General features: G+C 46.6%; 1 protein-coding gene across 3 annotated transcripts in view; it reads right to left on the bottom strand.

Annotated features, from left to right (window-relative positions):
• The window catches only part of Elmo2 (engulfment and cell motility 2), a 39,125-nt gene extending 22,461 nt beyond the window's left edge, over positions 1 to 16,664 (bottom strand). For 2 of the 3 annotated variants that reach the window (XM_027954124.2, XM_027954125.2), the window contains exons 1-6: positions 16,583 to 16,664; positions 5,394 to 5,523; positions 5,062 to 5,102; positions 4,555 to 4,627; positions 3,686 to 3,736; positions 242 to 423 (exon numbers count right to left, since the gene is read on the bottom strand). In XM_027954124.2, the coding sequence (XP_027809925.1) occupies positions 242 to 423; positions 3,686 to 3,736; positions 4,555 to 4,627; positions 5,062 to 5,102; positions 5,394 to 5,471 (425 nt within the window). In that variant the 5' untranslated portion in view covers positions 5,472 to 5,523; positions 16,583 to 16,664. Of the gene's footprint in view, positions 1 to 241; positions 424 to 3,685; positions 3,737 to 4,554; positions 4,628 to 5,061; positions 5,103 to 5,393; positions 5,524 to 16,582 lie in introns of those variants that run through there. The other variant, XM_071609042.1, reaches the window with a different exon arrangement.
• Positions 16,665 to 17,160: the final 496 nt, after the last annotated feature.

Raw genomic sequence — 17,160 nt, 5'->3', positions numbered from 1 at the left:
AGTCCCTTGGCACAGTACCGTTTTGTACTGTTACTTAATTTGTGAGAGCACAGCCAGGTCTGAGATGTAGGATCACAACGGTGACTCAGCCCTCTCCGTGTGGACTCTAGTGTCCGGCACACTGCTCTGTGTGCAGAGGTGGTGATCAACTCTTACCTCACTCAGTGAAATGAGAACGGGAGGCCCTGCAGTGTGGTAAAGCCTTTGAAATCCCTTAGAAGACGACAGTGGTAATACTCACTGAGACAAGAGCTTGGTTCCACTTTCCACGAGCCTCGTCAGCACAACAATGCCGTCCATGTTGATGAACTCGGTGGCAAAAGTCACGTCAGCCGAGAGCTTGGCCAGTTCCTTCATCGCATCCAGCCGGGTCTCCATGCTGGATGACTGGGTCCTCTCCATCAGCTGGCGTGCAGCCCGGGACTAGGGGACCAGGGACAAAATACATGCCATCTGCTCCTTGTGGCAGGTGAGTGCTCTGTGGAGAGCTCACAGGGGCTTTTCTGTAGACATCCGAGCCCCCAGCAGAGTTAGTTTTTCACACTGCTGAATATATGTTCACAGGATCAGCCAGGGAGTTCCAGCATGCAGCAAGCTGAGACCAATCTGCAGTTATCTGTGCCTTTTCTGTATCACCTTGGTCTATGGATTTTTAAACAAAAACAGCCCTACCAAGGAAATACAGAGAGATCTGGGAGATCTACTTACTATGGCAAGATGCAAGAGAAACAGACACTGGTTTAATAGGAGTTTTCTGTTAATTAATGTTGTCAAACAGCAGAAGAGGTTTCTCGGAGGAACTAACTCCCTGTCACTGGAAGCAATCGATGAGAACCTGGACGACCATCTGTCAGATATGCTATAGAAGGAACTCGCACACTGGGTGGTGAACTGATCTGATGATCTTTAAGGTCTCTTTTAATCCTAAAATGTGATGAGCCTGATATTTTTTCTTAAAAAACTTTGTCTCAAAGTCCATATGATCATTCCCCACAGTAACAGTCCTAGGAAAACAAAGAATCCAAGGAGTCAGAGACCAACAACTTCAAAACAGCTTTGGAAAATGATGCTGGTAAAGACACCACTCCCTCTGCCACACCAACTTTTCCTAGTGGGACCCGCCTTCTTGCCACCAGCCACAGTTCAATCCCTCTTCTCCGTGAGCTCACCCCTCTTTCCTTGTGCTCGACTTAACAAGTTCACAGTCTCACCTCATCATTCTATGTTTTTAAAATCTAACCCTCTCTGCTGGGAAGGAAGAGTCTGGAGAGCCAATACCCCCCCCTCCCCCCCGCCGTCCTTTCCCTCACGCTGTTAAGCAAGTGACTGAAGCCCCATTCGGCAACCAGCTAGAGTCAAGCCCCTCTCCCTCCCCTTGCCTCTCCTATCGTACTGTTGAAGAGGGCCCAGAGCAGCATAGCGCTCTCAGTGACACACAAATCCTCCAAATCCTACGGTAGAGAGAATGCGCTCCACAAGAAAAGGTCACAGGATAGAGCAATTTGAAGAGAACTGGTCTGCATCACACTTAGAAACTTCCAACCCAAATGTCAATTTTCCCCCAGAGACAGCATTTCTGGGCTCCTGCTCCAGAGAGATGAGCTTCTGGGAAAGTCAACTACTCCATGCGAGAGGTCTGTAAAATGCTTTGGTACTTCCAGAAAAGTAACTCCCAAACTGTCATGTTCAATTAGCAGAGTTTAGGAGGGGAGAATGAAGTTCTTAAGCTGAGAAGAGCTCAGGAGAGAAGGCAGAAAAACACGACAGTGAAAAAACCGGCCCACAGTCACACAGGGAAAGAGCCAGCTGGGACTACTTTTTAGTTGTGTGACAAGTGGCAAGTTATTCAATCTAAGTCCTCATGTCCCTGTCTGCAAAATAGGCCAATCTCATTGCTATTAGTATTAAATAACATGACATACACAAACCATTATCAAAATACAGGCATTCAGTGTTCGGTGGTCTCCCTTCACACACCCCCCTCCTCTCAGGTGGACGAGGCTCTCCCTCACCGTGAAAAAAGGCTCCATCACACCCTTAATTTCCTGGCAGCCCTTCTACAAATGTGACCAAAGCTGCACCCCTGGGAGGTCTTTTTCGTGGGACTGGCACTCAGGGTGGTTCCCTCCAACTGGGTTTTAGGTCCTCAGTGTCCTGATGTAGGAAGGTCCTGTTCTGTTAATTACCCACTCCTTCCTGCACCTTCAGTCTTCCTCTCTCCCATCTTAACACCATCTCAAGGACACAAAAAACTGCAAAGGAAATCAACAGCCTCAAAGGGTCAGAAAGGTGGAGAACTAGGTAGATGGTGTCCAAAGTAGGAGAGAGACCTTCCACTAGATCTTTGTCAAACTATGATTTCTGAAACATATTAACCTTTTACCTGTTTTTTGAAAAGCACATCTTTTTGACTACACATCCTCCTTGAGTTACTGCCTTCTCCAGCTACTTCCTTTTAAAATCAAGCCTTTTAATACAGCGGTGACTCCAGGTCTTAACCTTCTTACCTTTTATTCAGTCCACTAATCTGGCCACCAGCTCTTCCCAGCAGAACTGTTTCTCACTTCTTTTTTTAAACTCGGTATTGAAAAACCCAGGAGTGCTTAATCACTGCCCTTTTATTTTTTGTTTTGAAACAGGATCTTGCTAAATTGCTTAAGGCCTTGCTGAGTTGATGAGGCTGGTCTCAAACTTGTGATCTTCCTGCCTCTACCTCCTGAGTTGCTAGGATTATAGGCATATGCCAGCAAACCTGGCCGGAACAGTTTCATGAAGATCTTATGTGCGCCTGACCTCCCAGGTCTGTTCTCAGTGTACCTTCCCTCTCTGCTTATTACAAACTGTAAACCACACCTTCCCCCATCCTGACTCTATCCCCTGCCTTCAGCTCCTGAGTCACTTCACGCTCCAGGTTTTCTTTCTTCTCTTCCGGTGGCTTTTTTAGTTACTTTTAAGGGCTGCTCTTGCAGAAGTCAGGGGTCATCTTGGATTCTCCCTTTGCCGTCTATATCCAGTTTTTCACCATAGTCATCAGGGTTGTCTCGTGAGTATTTCTCAGGTCCCTTCATGATCAATGGCCTCACTGGGATGCTAATGCTCCTCACCAGCCTCTGAGGTGCTCATCCTCCCACCAGCCTTCCTTCTTTTAGCCCATCTTCCACACTGTCACGAAAGTCGTCCCTCTAAAATTTAAATCTAAGTAGAATGTACCTTCCATCCTAAAATCCTCCAGTGTCACCACTTCCTTCTAGTGGACCGTGGGCAGGACATGCAAGAGCTTCAGTACCTGGCTTTCCAGTGAATGCCACAGGCCTTCAGCCACCTTCCCGAACACACCTCTGTACTCTGACATCCTGACTTCTCTGCTTGGAAACTTTCATTTTCTTCTTTTTCTGGCAATTCTAGCTTATCCTTTAGCATCTCAGCTGTGTCCCGTTCTCTGGGAAGGCTTTCTGGAAACCCTCAGGCTGAGAAGGTGGTCCCTCTCTGAGTTCCCACAGTTCCCTTAGCAACTCCCTCCTGAGACCCTTGGGAGAGGTACATCCTATTCGTTTGTTTGCTGTCAGGAGGCTGTGAGAGCAAAGATCTACTTTTAATTGCCACAGTCCTAGGTTCTGGGTCAGTCTGGCCTGTGGTGCTCATGACTGTTAAATTAATAAACTCTTAAAGAGGGAAGAATACTTACCGGAGATATAGCCAACTGTAAGATTGTCCCATTCTTAATGTCACTGCGAGTCTGGAAAGCAAAGAAAAAACAAGACAAAAAACAATGAAGATACTATATCAAAATAGCATAAGCAACCAGAACCGACAGGAACTTCTGGTCATCTTTAAAGTCTAGTCAGTTCTCCTTCCCACAGGTTCCACATCCATGGATAATTGGAACAATAGAAATTCTGAACAGTGGGATTTTTTTCCTTGTCATTATTTTCTAAACAGCATAATATAACACCTATTCACAGTGTTGCCTTTGTGTTAAGTATTATAAGTCATCTACAGATGATTTCAAGTATGAGTGGTATGGCCAGGCATGGTGGCATGTGTCTATAATTCCAGCTCCTTGGGAAGCTGATGAAGGAGGATCACAAATTTGAGGCCAGCTTGAGCAATTTAGTGAGACCCAATCTTAAAATAAAAAGTGAAAAGGACTGAGCATATGGTTCAGTGGCAAAGCCTCCCTGGGTTGGATCTCTTATATTGGAAAAAAAAAAAAAATAGTATGAGAGGATTGCCTAGTCATATGCAAATATGGTGCCTTCTGAGCATCCACAGGTTTCCATATCCCTGAGGTCCTAGAACCAGTCCCTTGTGGATACTGAGGGATGACTTTAACTGACACTGATGCTCTTCAGCCAGGCTTTCTCCTCTTGCTTGTTCCTTCTGAGAGCTTCTTCAAGCACCCTGGGCTCCCAGAAGTCAAATTCACTTTTTCCCAGTCACTGGAGGAGAGCAGGACTGGCGCTGTCTCTTTTGCCCAGGGAATAATGCTTTACCCAAGAAATGGAGCTACCTGGATATTAAGACCTGCACTGCTTCAGTCCTCCCTGTACAAACCTGTTCTGTGATGTAGAGCTGGGGACCATCTGCATATCGCAGGGTGTAGTACTCCGGGTTTGGCAACGACCACCTACACAAAAGAAAACGGCGTATCTTACTTGGTCATTCCTTTGGGCCTATCCAGAAGCTGCAAATAAATAACTTTCAATAGAGTTGCTTAAGGGATTAGGTGTCTTGTTTGGACCACAGTGGAATTAAAACAAAGCTTTAGGTTGAGAGATTGAAAAATAACCTCCTCCGCCTTTGGTAAAGGGTAACAAAAGGAAGTGCACACCGCTGAGGGTGGGCCTTAGACCCTTCCAGGACCTCCATGGAACACTCCTGCACCTGGGAGAGCAAATGAAGATTCACAGCAGCCTCAAGGAAGCCTCATCAAGCACTCTTTCTTGGTAAGACAACAGCCCACAAGAGCCCACACGAGGGACTGCCAACTGGATACCCTGCAAAGTCCCTTTAGACTTGGTGCTCTTTAGACTTTACCCAGAACAAGAAGTTTTAACTTACCCATCACAAACCTCCTTAATGATGGATGCTAGGGGCCGTTTCTGAAATAAAAAGAGAGAGAGGGAGATCCTTTACCAGCAATCATGTGCTACTTGTGCCAGGCTCTGAGAGGAGCTGCCAAGCAGGACCAGGTTGGGGCGCGGGAATAATTTCCTGACAGCTTTTGTTGAGGAGAAAGCCTCTTTCAAACTGTGACCCACCTTCCTTGTGGGGCCAGGCGGAAAGCTCAGTCTTTCTGTTGCCGTCCTTATCCTTTAGGCCTAAAGACACCCTCTGCCACACACACCCAGATCCCTTTACTTGCAGCGCTGCATCTCATTTCTGGAGCATACCTGGTCAATTTCAAGGAGCTGGGCATTAGCACCTGGCCACTCGATGGCCACTTTGACGATGTCAGATGGTGGTGGCATCGTTCCCAGTGGGCCCTACTTCTCTAAGACACACACACACAGACACGGCTGCCTGGGGAGAAAGAACAGGGAAGAAGGAAAAAATCAGAGTATGCCTTCATTTTCATTCTTGTTATCTATTTTGGAGATACTCTTTGAAGTCACATATGGAACTACTTGGTTTGCATTTTTCTAAATCATACCAAAGCTCTCCTTGGGCCTTTGTCTCTTCAGATTAAATCAGCAAAAGAACTGGGACAAACCTATTTACCACCTATGGTTCAGCCAGTAGCAATATCTGCCAATGTGACACTTCAGTTGAAGGGTCAAGAGGATTTGGTGGTAGAAGAGCAAATTTTCCACAAATTCCTGTCTTGGGACCTCGGGATAGAAAAGCACATGCTCCAAGACGGACCAGAACAGACAGGCTCCTCTTGGTCGAGTGGTTGGCTGAAGAAGCCAGGCTACTTCTGTTCAGCAGCATCCTAGAAAGACCCCAGTTCAGGAGGGCCCAACCACACACTCTCTGGTCTCCTTCCTACTTATTGCCACTACTTACTGCCACTCCATCCCCCTCAAAGGACACAATGTGGCACCTCCTCTGCGTAGGATGATGCAGAGTTCAGAAAATGGGGAAGAGAACTGGGACAGGAAATGCTATTTTAGTCCCTACTGCCAAGGGCAAGGGCTGCTGAGGGTTTAGGCGCAGGGAAGCGGGAAGGATGCTTTCACACAAAGGCCCTTCTATGGGAGGACAAAGCTTTGGAAGTACCTCTGACCCCCCCCTCCCCCACTTCTCTCTAAAATAAAGGAAAATAAATCATTTTAAGCAAGTCTGGGAGATGGGCCCATGTGACTGGTATCCTAGGCAACTTTGATTGCTTAGTGGTATTCTAAGCAGTAGCTAGAATCTCTCTCCAAGGTCTGACGAAGGGAAGCCTTGGCTGATGGATTATTTCAATGTATATTTACACTGCCTGCCTACAGATTCAGGAGAGGCCGCTCTCCTAATGAAAAAGACCTTTCTGCATCTCAAGGTTGAGCCACTCACCCGCATTTCATGCCTCACTAATGGGGACCGCCTGCCTCTCCTGGTACATGCAGCATAGATGTTGCTAAGCTGTTAATTCATGTGTGCTACCAATTTTTCAGCCCAAACAGATGATGGTTCTCACAGCCTAGCACCTACAAATCTCCTTGGTGAAAAGGGGTAAAACCCCATTCCCTATACACCTACAGGCTTCAGAAAGATGGAGGCTTTCACAACCATTTCCTGATCAGGGTGGGCTATTTCAGAAGCCAGATGTCATATCAGCATTTCCAAGACTTGGCCATGTCAAATAAGTGGTTTTCAGAATGCTTTCATTTATTTTGTTGAGTGTAGCCCACGCAGTAGGCAGAATAGGGCTATTATCCCCATTTGAAGATGATGAAAGAAAAGCTCAGAGTTCAGTTCAGCCAAGAATGCCCAGTTAGTAAGTGGCGAAGGAGAGACAGAACTTGGGAGCTGACTTGGCCAGGGCTCTTCCTCCTCCCCTCAGCAGGCCTGAATTCCTGTTCACTGTGAATCAAGGCTAAAGGTTTTGAAATGGGCTGACCTGATGGCCCCCAAAGCTTCCACAACTTCTGCAGCTCCACGCAGAACTTTTCGTGTGGATTTATGTGCCTAACACACAATACACCTCTGAAAACAAACTGACTCATTAGTGTAACTTCCAGCTGAAAGGCTCTGCTCCAAAGCCAGGGCAAGGCAGGAAGTTCTCACGCTAGGTGTGGTGCTGGGACTCTGGGTGCTGAAGGTGGGTTCCTATGCTTACTGTCCGTCTGCTGTAATTGGGTGGCAGGACTACACAGTAGTGAGGTCATTTCTAAAAACTGAGATACATTTACATACAATAAAATGTCACATGCTTAAGAATATATGTGTGTGTGTACACATATACATAGTAGAAACACAAAAACACAGACCTCCCTACAACTACCTCCAGTAAGATACTGGACATTTCATTACCCCCAAAAATACTCTGGAACCTCCTTCTTGTCCTTTCAAAGGCCACCTCTTCCTGGTTTCCATCACCATAGAGGAGTGGTGCCTGTTTCTGTACCCCACACATGCCTTGTACAGCATGGCTTTTTAGATCATTTGTTACTTAGTTTGGTTTCTTCTTTTAAAAATAAGTAGACAGGGTAGGAATAGAGAGCACTAGGCTGGGATGACTCTCTCCACTGAGGAAAGCAACTGGATTTACAGCCCCAGGACTTGGGACCTAATCCTAGTTCCCTCACACTGCGTTCAGGTCCCTTTACCCAAGTCTCCATTTTCTTCTACAGCAGCAGAACTGTAGTTCTCTAGTATAGAACTAAAGCATGTCTCAAGTGCTTCAGAGTCTAAGTCCATGACTGTAAAGCAGAACTTAAAAAATCCAAATGAAGATACCATTGTAAAGTCCTTAACCAAAAAAAGAAAAAGAAAAGTGAAACTCCTAATTTAAGAAACTGCATATTTTTAAAAACCCCTTTCTGAATTCTATCTTTGGAGAAAAATAAGCTAAAGCTCAGTACTTTATAGATATACTTTCTCCTTGGTCCCACATGACATTCCCTGGGATGTCTCATCATTTGTTAAAGCTAGCACTGAATGGTTCTTAGCAGTTCTGAAAACTCACACCCATGTTAAGTCAGAGATCTGCAACAACCCAGATTACCCAAAAGATATTAACAAGCTCCCATTCTCCCAGAAACCCCAGGCAGCCTACCTGGGCTGCACGACACTATCCCTAGCCCTGCCACGGCTGCTGGGACTAAAGAGTTGGAAAAAGCCCTGCCTAGAGACTTTCCAGATTCCATGGCTGTACTTCCTATGCTTGGGCTACCTGATATTCCTGACATTCTATCATCACAACTCCTTAAATTAAGCTAGTCTGTGTTTCTGTTTGCTGAAACTAAAAAGCCAAAGACCTAGACTGACCCCAAGCTCTGAAGAATTCTGAAGTGGAGGTAATAAAATAGAGCAACATCACTAGCATAAGATAATGACACTGAGTACGCACCTAATTAACACTAAACTGATGAGAGCAAAACCCACTTAGATAAGTCTGGCTTGTTGCAAACAGATCAGTTATACGGTGACTTTGAAGTACTCATGTTATAGCATTTTATAGTTGATCTCACAAGAACCCTGAAAACATTCCTATTTTACAGGTGAGGCAAACAAAGTTCAGAGGGGTTGAGAAATTCCTTGTCAATGTATCTCCTTTCATGCTCTCCTCCAAAGAAACCAAACAGTCCATCACAAAAGAACTGGGTATCAAGGTTAGGTCTTGACACCACAGTTCTCTTCCCTCTACACAGTAGTACTTCCTTTGATGATGACACTAGCTAGGTAACAATTACACAATGCTCAGCACTGCTCTAAGGGCTATACATATATTGATTCACTTAATCCATGATGCACCCTGTATGGTGTGTTGTTATCCCCACCATACAGACAGAAAAGTGAAGTAGCATTTTGAGGGTCACATAGTTAGTTAAGTGGCACAGCCAGAATCTGATCCCGGGTGGTCTGGTGTTTTTGGAAAGTCATGTGAAAGCAGATAGCTTTGTACCTAATCCGCAGCAGGTACTCTGTAGAGACTTCTGGTTTGTGTATCTAAAGTTAAAGCACAATGACGCTAAGAGACCTGTATGATAAGGGTTCTCTGTTGTAGCAGAAAGGTCCTTGATGGCCTAAAAACATTACTTCATGCAGTGTTCAGTCTGCAATCTAGTCAGCCTTTTCCCTGGACCACCTGTGATTTCTACAGGCAGGCCATGTTCTCTTCTGTACCTCTGCACATTTTCTTCCTTCACTGACTACCAGAGATGCCCCTAGCCAAGCTTCAAAGTTCAGCTCAGATGGTACCTTCTCTTTGTAACATCCTTAGCTTTCTCTACCTTTCTCAGCAAAGCTAAATAGGATAGGGGCCTCTGTCCCTGCTTCTGCGAACAGCCCTGTCACACTCAACAAGACACCAACATAGCTCTCCCGTTCCCTAGCTCCTCCTCCATGTCAGGTATAGCTGGACGGTCTCATGAACTAGCATGGCACCTGGTGAACAGTGAAGGTGCACAAACACAATGGCTCCTAGGAACCAGGTCTGCTTCCCAAGGGAAATGTTCGAATAGTTCTACTCTTGTACCTCTGTGTCCCACTGCCTTCCAGCTGGCAGGGAAAAGACAGAGGTGAGTGATGGGAGCATGAGGTAAAGGGAATAATTCTGTAAAGTGGGTCCACTGTGCTGAACCCCACATGCAGTTTTTAAAAAAACAATTTACCTGCAGCCCTGTCTGGTTTAAGTTAACAGGATATGTTACATTCCTTTGCAAATAATCTGCAGGAGAAATGCAGGCCCAAAATGCCAGGTAAAAAGAATACAGGTTATCGTGAAGGGGAGACTTTTGTGATCCTTACACAAACCAGATTCCAGAACTCAGGGATTTAAAGATAATTCCCATTAACCATAAAATCTGTAAGAACAGGTTCCAATCAGAACTGATCAGCATGGGCCAAAGTGATCTAGAGTTGTCATGCACAGCAGGGTCTTGAAAGCCTGATTTCATCCTGCTGTCAATCAAAAATCAAGAGGTAAACCTGGGTAGAAATTTCTGGAAACTTCCCTGGGACCCCCCAATAAAAGAGGAGGGCAGGACAGGCATGTCACCCCTCTCCTCTGAGAGCGTCCCCTTTTCCCCTTTCCTATCCCTTCTAATAAACTCATGCCTATTAGTCTGAGTAACGTGTATGAAGTCTTTCTGGCATGATTTTAAGTATACGAGTGAAGAGGACCTTTGCAGCTGCTTCAGTTTTGCAGAAGGCCCACACCTTATAACACAACCACATAGTATTTCCATGTTTATAATTTTGTTTTCTAACATTAGAACAAATTTTACTTGAGAATCAGTCTTAGCACCCCTGACTTTGTTAAAACAAAGAGGGAAATATCTTCTGCTTTTCTCTCTATGGAAACCTTAGGAGGTATGAGAATAGAGTAATATTTCTCAGATAATTAATATTCCTAGGATAAAGGTTTTCCTTGTAGGGAACCCTTCGAGCACGTGCTTGCTTACTCTTTTCATTTTCATTTTATAAAGGAAGTGGAAATTAGGTCGAAGCAATTCAATAACATTGCAAAATTCTCAGGATTATAAATAGCCTCTCATTCCACCATTCAGCAGGACTGTAGTTCAATAGCAAATGGCCAGGATTTCACAGCTCTTCTCCCTCCCACCCTCTTTATTTATTTATTTGTTTGTTTTGTGCTAGGGATTCAACCCAGGGACTCAAATGCCAGGCAAGCCCTCAATCACTAAGCTGTATGCCCAGTTCCCTCCCCACCCCTCCCCTTTAAAGCATTACATAAATAGAGATGACTTGGAAAGTTAAAAAGACCACAAAACAAGAGGCTGAGCTGAAGATGAGTCTACTGTGAGGTATGAGGATGAAGCTGTTTTTCAACAAAGTTGGGGAGACAGACAATAAGAACAGCAGTGTCTCCAGTGGAGCCATCTCTAAGCAGCTTCTGGAAAGTGAGCTTATAAAATCAGCACCATTACAAAAGGTCCCAGGGGCTTTATCAATCACCCCTACAGTGACTGCTTCATAGAACTGGAACTGCCAGAAGGTTGGAGAGCCCATCTTTGGGGAGGAAGTGAAAGATGATCTCCTCCCAGGAGAAGGAATTCTGGATGAAGAATGCCAGAAGGCTTCCAGCTCCTCTCCCTCCCCCACTCCCTTAAGGGTAAGGATGATGAGTGCTTTTTGTTCTGTTCTTTGGCTTGTGATTCAGTGGGGGAGGCATGGGTAAGTTTGGTTTATGTTTCCTGCAACAGAATACAACTCCACCAGGAAGGCAACTGGAGGTCACACCCTATTTTCTAATCAAGAACACAATCTCAGTAGAGGCTTCCCCTCTGCAATCTTCTCATCTGAGAAGTGACTCAACTTCCCTTAGTCCACACATTGCATGAGCACAATGTGCTGAGGTGCAGAGGGGGATTCCAGGTCAGAGACTCAGGTCCTGACACCACTGCTAGAAATCCAGGGAAGAACCGCCACACCACAACCGCCATACCACAGGCAGCTGAGGGTCTCCTTTGTATTGACATGTGAACTCAGGACTCACCTGATATGATTAAAAAACATTGACGTGCACAGAGAAAAGTGTGGAGAGAAGGTTATGTGAACCAAATACTGTGTGGCTTCTCCCCCAACTCCTACCCTAAGAGCCCCCACGGCTCCTCTCCTCCTGCAGACCATCCCTGTAACACTCCCAAGCTTAGAGAATAGTGCTGAGGCTCAGGACAGCATCCAACTTACTCCAGTTTCACCACAGCTTTGGGGTGACACTAGCTTTCAGACTCACCCTCGCAGACACAAAGTCCGTCTCACCAGGCCACCTGTCCCTCAAACACCATGTTCTTCTGGGCTAGACCTTTGTAGTGCTGAGTTCCCTCTGCCTTGTTCTGCTGGCAACATCTTGCCCAGCCTTCCAGGCCCCGCTCAGGTACCACTCTTCCTTGTGGCTTCCTGACCCCTTTACCTCAGGAACAGCTACCTGCACCCTCATCTGTGTATCAGTCCTCCATACAGCCCTTCACTGGGCCCATTACTGTGATTCTCATTACTGTGATTCTCTATTCTCTCTATTACTGTGCAGTCTTCCCTAGCTACTAAAACTGGATCTGTATGCCAGCAGCGGGGGCATCTCTGGGGCTAGTACCAATGCAGAAGCACCCCTCTAGCCCAGACCCCTGACTCAGAATTTGCCAACACCACCCCAGTGTTGGAATGTCTGGGAAGCAGACCCTAGACTAGTAGTAAGCCAGGCACAGTGGTGCACCCTGTGATCCCAGCTTCTTGGAAGCTAAGGCAATAGGATTGCAAGTTCAAGGCCAGCCTGGTCAACTTAAAGTGATCCTGTCTCAAAATCAAAAAAGGGGGGATGGCAAGAAGTAGCTCAGTGACAGAGCCCTTGCCTAGCATGTGGGAAGCTCGGGTTCAAACCCTAGTACATACCAAAAACAAAAACAAAAAAATCCCCCAAAACTTCCCCAGATGATTTTAATGGGTCCCAGGATTGAAACCATGCTCCAGGAAGGTGAGCAACCTGAGGGCAAGACTCTGAAGCCTAAACTGTCCCCCGAGCCTTCAACACAGTACCCTACATACAGCTGTGTCCACAGAATTCCATACCACAAATATCCTCTGTGCTCTCCCCAGACCTAACTGCCTTTAAAAAAGAATAAGAACACTACTGATAGGGTTATCCATTATCTAGGCCTTTCCGAATCCTTAACTACAATAACTGAAAGTTTAGAAGGGATTTGTAGACTACTTGCCTCCACTTTTGGAAATAAGACGAAACAGAATCCAAGACAGAAATACAGGTGAACTTTAAGAAAACGTTTCCTGCCAGGCACCGTGGCACACACCTGTAATCCCAGTGGCTCAGGAGTCTGAGGCAGGAGGATCATGAGTTCAAAGCCAGCCTCAGCAACTTAGCAAGGCCTGTCTCAAAATAAAATATTTTTAAGGGTGGGGGAGTGGTTGGGAGTGTGGCTCAGGGGTTAAGTGTCCCTTGGGTTCAATCCTCCATACAAAAAAAACCTGTTTCCTGATGAATGTAGTGGTACACACTTGTAATCCTATTTACTGTGGAGGCTGAGACAGGAGAATCACAAGTTTGAGGCCAGACTTAGCAACTTAGCAACACCCTATCTCAAAATAAAACAAAAAAGTCTGGGGATATAACTCAGTGGTAAAGCACCCCTGGTTCAATCCCCAGTACCGTAAACAAACAAACAAACAAAAATGAGAGAGAAAAACTTTTCCCTTCAATAAATTACCATGGTTGCACAAGGAGATGAAGCCTGAGTAGGGAGAGGAGGTGGTAGGCTGAGAAGAGGCCTGGGTTATGACTGAAATCCCAGGCTGTGAGTCCAACTCCTTTAATAATGACCACAACAACACAGCACTGTTCTCATATAATTAGGCCAAGCCCTCTAATTTTATAAGGGAGAGAAGTAAGGGACAGAGACACTGGCAAGGCCACATCACACCACCAGTTAGAGACAAAAGAAGACCTAGGCCCCCACTTCTGGTTCAGTCCTCCCTCTGCAGCACAGCTTTGCCATAAACACAAGCCTCTCTGGATGGGCTCTACACGTAGGGGCTGGACTAGATGTTTTCGAGGTTTCTACCAATGCTTGAACTGTGAGGCAATGCAGGTTAATGCTAAGGGGCTTGTGTTCTGGAATGGAACAGACCTGGATTTGGATCTCAGTTCTAACAACTTCCTTACCTGTAAAATGGGAATGAGAACCAAACCTACCTTACAAAGTTGTGTGACCATTCAACAGGATAACATATATAAAGCATTGAGCATAATATCTAGCAGAATTCTAGCTGTGTGGACTTGAAGAAAAAATAAAAACTGTAACCATGTTTCCCTAGCATAAAAACAAACAAGCAAACAAACAAACCCACTGCCAGATTGTGACAAAATTAGAGAAGGTATATGATGGCAATCAGGGAGATCTGTAGATGTTGTTGTTATTATTATTATCATTATTATTATTCCTAGTGGAAGAACCTTTTATTTTTATTTCAGTTCCAGAGCAGAGGCCAATACAATGCCTGGAAAAACATCTTCTAGTGAGTCAAATTAAAGCAGCATGCCTAATGGGGTTCTAAAGTCAAACACTTTAAGCAGTCAGACAGGTAAGAAGATAAACCAACAAACAGCCTTCATATAGGAATTGAGTAAACTATAAGGAACTGCCCTGACTAGAAGAGCTCAAATTCAATTTATGCTTAAAAATACATCATGCAGCTTAGCCACACAACCACTTTGTAGCCTCTAGCAAATCAGATTCTGGTTCTTCACCATACCACATCCAGCTGCACATCATTTAGTTATTTGATGTGATCCAGACTCGCCCTTCTAAGTAGAAATGTAAGCATCTTGAAGATGAAGGCTGCGACTTTCACTATCTAGTCACCATTGGCCTGGAACAGTGCTGGCCTCATGGTAGATACTCAATAAGCAACCACTGAACTCAGACTGTAAACTCAAGCCTAGTATTCTCAGCACCTCTGAAATGCTACAAGGTGTAGGTTTTCTACCCAGCTCCCAGGATCGGGCTGTTAGTGCAGCTGGGCAAGGTATGGTAACTGAGTTAGAGAAGGACTGTCTTGCAGGGTATTTTTCTTCAACTGCATCAACTGTACGTACTTCTAAGCCACCAAGGCAGGTGCTGCTAATACATCCAGATACCTTACCTTGGTATAGAACGAGCTAGAATATGCTATATACTGGTGCCATTGTTTCCAAGAAGTTTGGTTCCCACTGCCTGTACCTCATAACTTCCTTGGCACTACCATGAGGTATAAAAAGAGTAACTAGACTCAAAACGGAGGTCCTGGTCCTGGCTCCTCCATTCACGAACTCTACGATGATCCCTGGCAGATAACAACTTTTAGGAGCTACATTCTTTTTTTTAATCAGTAAAATGCAGATACAAATAGTTCCCTCAAAATACTCTGGAGGGAATAAAACACTATGAGGTATATAAAGTGTCTGGCACTATACAGCACAATATAGCAGCCACTAGCTATGGAACACTTGGGAAGTGGCCACTACAAAGTGAGATGGGCTATCCTAAGCACAAAATGCATGCCAGAGTTTAAAAATTAAGTACAAAAAAGTAAAATATCCTGTCAACACTATTTAATATGGATCACATGTTGCACTACTAAATATTTTGGAATATATTAGGTTAAGTAAAACATTATTATTAAAATTAATCGCACTTGTCTCTTTTAACTTCTTTTTTAATGTTGAAACTAGAAAATTTTGAGCATGTGATATGAATTATTTTTCTATTGGACAGCATCACTTCAGCATCCAGCCTGGTACACAAAAAGTATTCCAAAGGTTGGTTTCCATTTCCCACAGGTAGACGTCAGGGACCACAATCCACACCCCCTTCTTCAATATATCTAAGCCCTGCACCCATTTATTTAGTAAATATCTAGAGTGCCTTAAGGGCACCAAGGGCAAAACCCAACATTTGTCTTCTTCCTTATGGGCCTTACTATCTGGTAGGACAGACAGACATTAATACTTTCTTAAATAAATGCAAAACTGCAGTTGGGCAAGTGTTGTGAAAGAGAACACAGGGTTTTCAAAGTGGGGCATTGACTCAGGGAGTCAGGGACCAGGGACACCTCCTCTGGGGAAGTGATACTTGAGGGAAAATTTGGAGGATGAACAATTTACTAGACTCCAGGCCAGGGAGAAGGGACACTCAGAGAAAGCCCCAGAGGACACCAAGAGCTGCCGAAGGAACAGAAAAAAGGCCTGTGCGGGGACAGTACTGGGACACGGGACTAGGGAGAGTCGGAGCCAGATCTCCAGGGCCTGGGCGAGGGCCCAGTGCTGACCCTGCGAGGGTTGGTGGGAAGCCGGCCCGTCTCCAGCCAAGGGTCGGACCTGATCTGCATTTTGAAACAAATTCCCTTGGTCCCGAAGCGAGGCCGACGGGAACCGGGGCTGTGGGCAGACCCGTCGGTCACTGCAACTGTCCGGCAAGAGAGGGGCCTGAACTGCGAGGGAACCGAGGGGAGAGTGGATGGACGGGGCGGGGTGGTGCACCAGGGAGCGGCGAGGCCGAGCAGACCCGGGCTTCCGAGCGCTCCACCGGCCCCAACGCTCCCGGGCGCCTTCCAGTCCCCGCGCGTCCCCTCCCCCTGCCTCCCCCTCCCCGGGCTCCCACCCTCCGCCCTCCGAGCGCTGCCCGGCCCAGCCCCGGCTCCCCGCGCCGGCCCGCCCTCTTTCCAACCCGGCGACCCTTCCCCGGTGAGGCCAGCTGTCCCTCCCGCCCGGCTGGCCCTCCTGGGCCGCGACCCGAGAGGCCTGAGGAGCCGGCAGGGTCCAGCCCAGGCCCGCCCTCTCCAACCCCTCAGCCCCCGGGGCAGAAGCAGGCCGCAGCCCCGAACCCCGTTTCCGGACCCGCCTCTCCTCCCTGCGTCCCTCCGGCCGGCTCCTCCAGGCAGTCCGCGCACATGGACCCCGGGCGCACCCCTCACTCACCAGGGCGCAGACCTAGGCCCAGCTCCCGCGCCCAGGTCCCGCGGCCGCGGGTCCTTCTGCCTCCGCCCGCCCCGCCTTCTTGGGACTCCGCCCCTCGCAAGCCGGCCCGGGCTTCTATTGCTCCGTTTCGCAGTCACGCTGAGCTTTCTTCCTTCAATTGGACTGCTAGTCTGTCACTCAATAAGGGGCGGGTCTAGCTGACGGCGCGGGAGTGAAGGAACGCCGACAGTCCCCGCCCCGCAGCCAAGGCCTCTTAAAGAAACAGGACGCCTTTCTTTGGCAAGCTCTCTGGTCTGGAGGAACGTGATTTCCCAGCAAACGCCAAGAGGAGCAAACGCAAGAGGTAGACTCCCCCCACAAACTTTTTTTTTCTTCCTTCTTCTTCTTTTTTTGTGCACAGCCCAAGAATGGAGAAAGAGGCTCTGATTCCTTGTGACACATCAAGGGTTGTGAGGACTAAGCTGTTTTCTTGGTGGCACTCAGTTCTGTGCCCAGTGGGCACGTGACACACTCTCAACAGTGGGGATAACTGGTTTGGAGAACTGAGTGGGAGGTGACAGTCGTGTCAGCGGCAGTGA

This window comes from Marmota flaviventris, chromosome 2 (genome assembly GCF_047511675.1).
Source record: "Marmota flaviventris isolate mMarFla1 chromosome 2, mMarFla1.hap1, whole genome shotgun sequence".
Classification (NCBI taxonomy): Eukaryota; Metazoa; Chordata; class Mammalia; order Rodentia; family Sciuridae; genus Marmota; species Marmota flaviventris.
The sequence above is the reverse complement of the archived record's forward strand: the minus strand, read 5'-3'. Positions and strand labels throughout refer to the sequence as shown.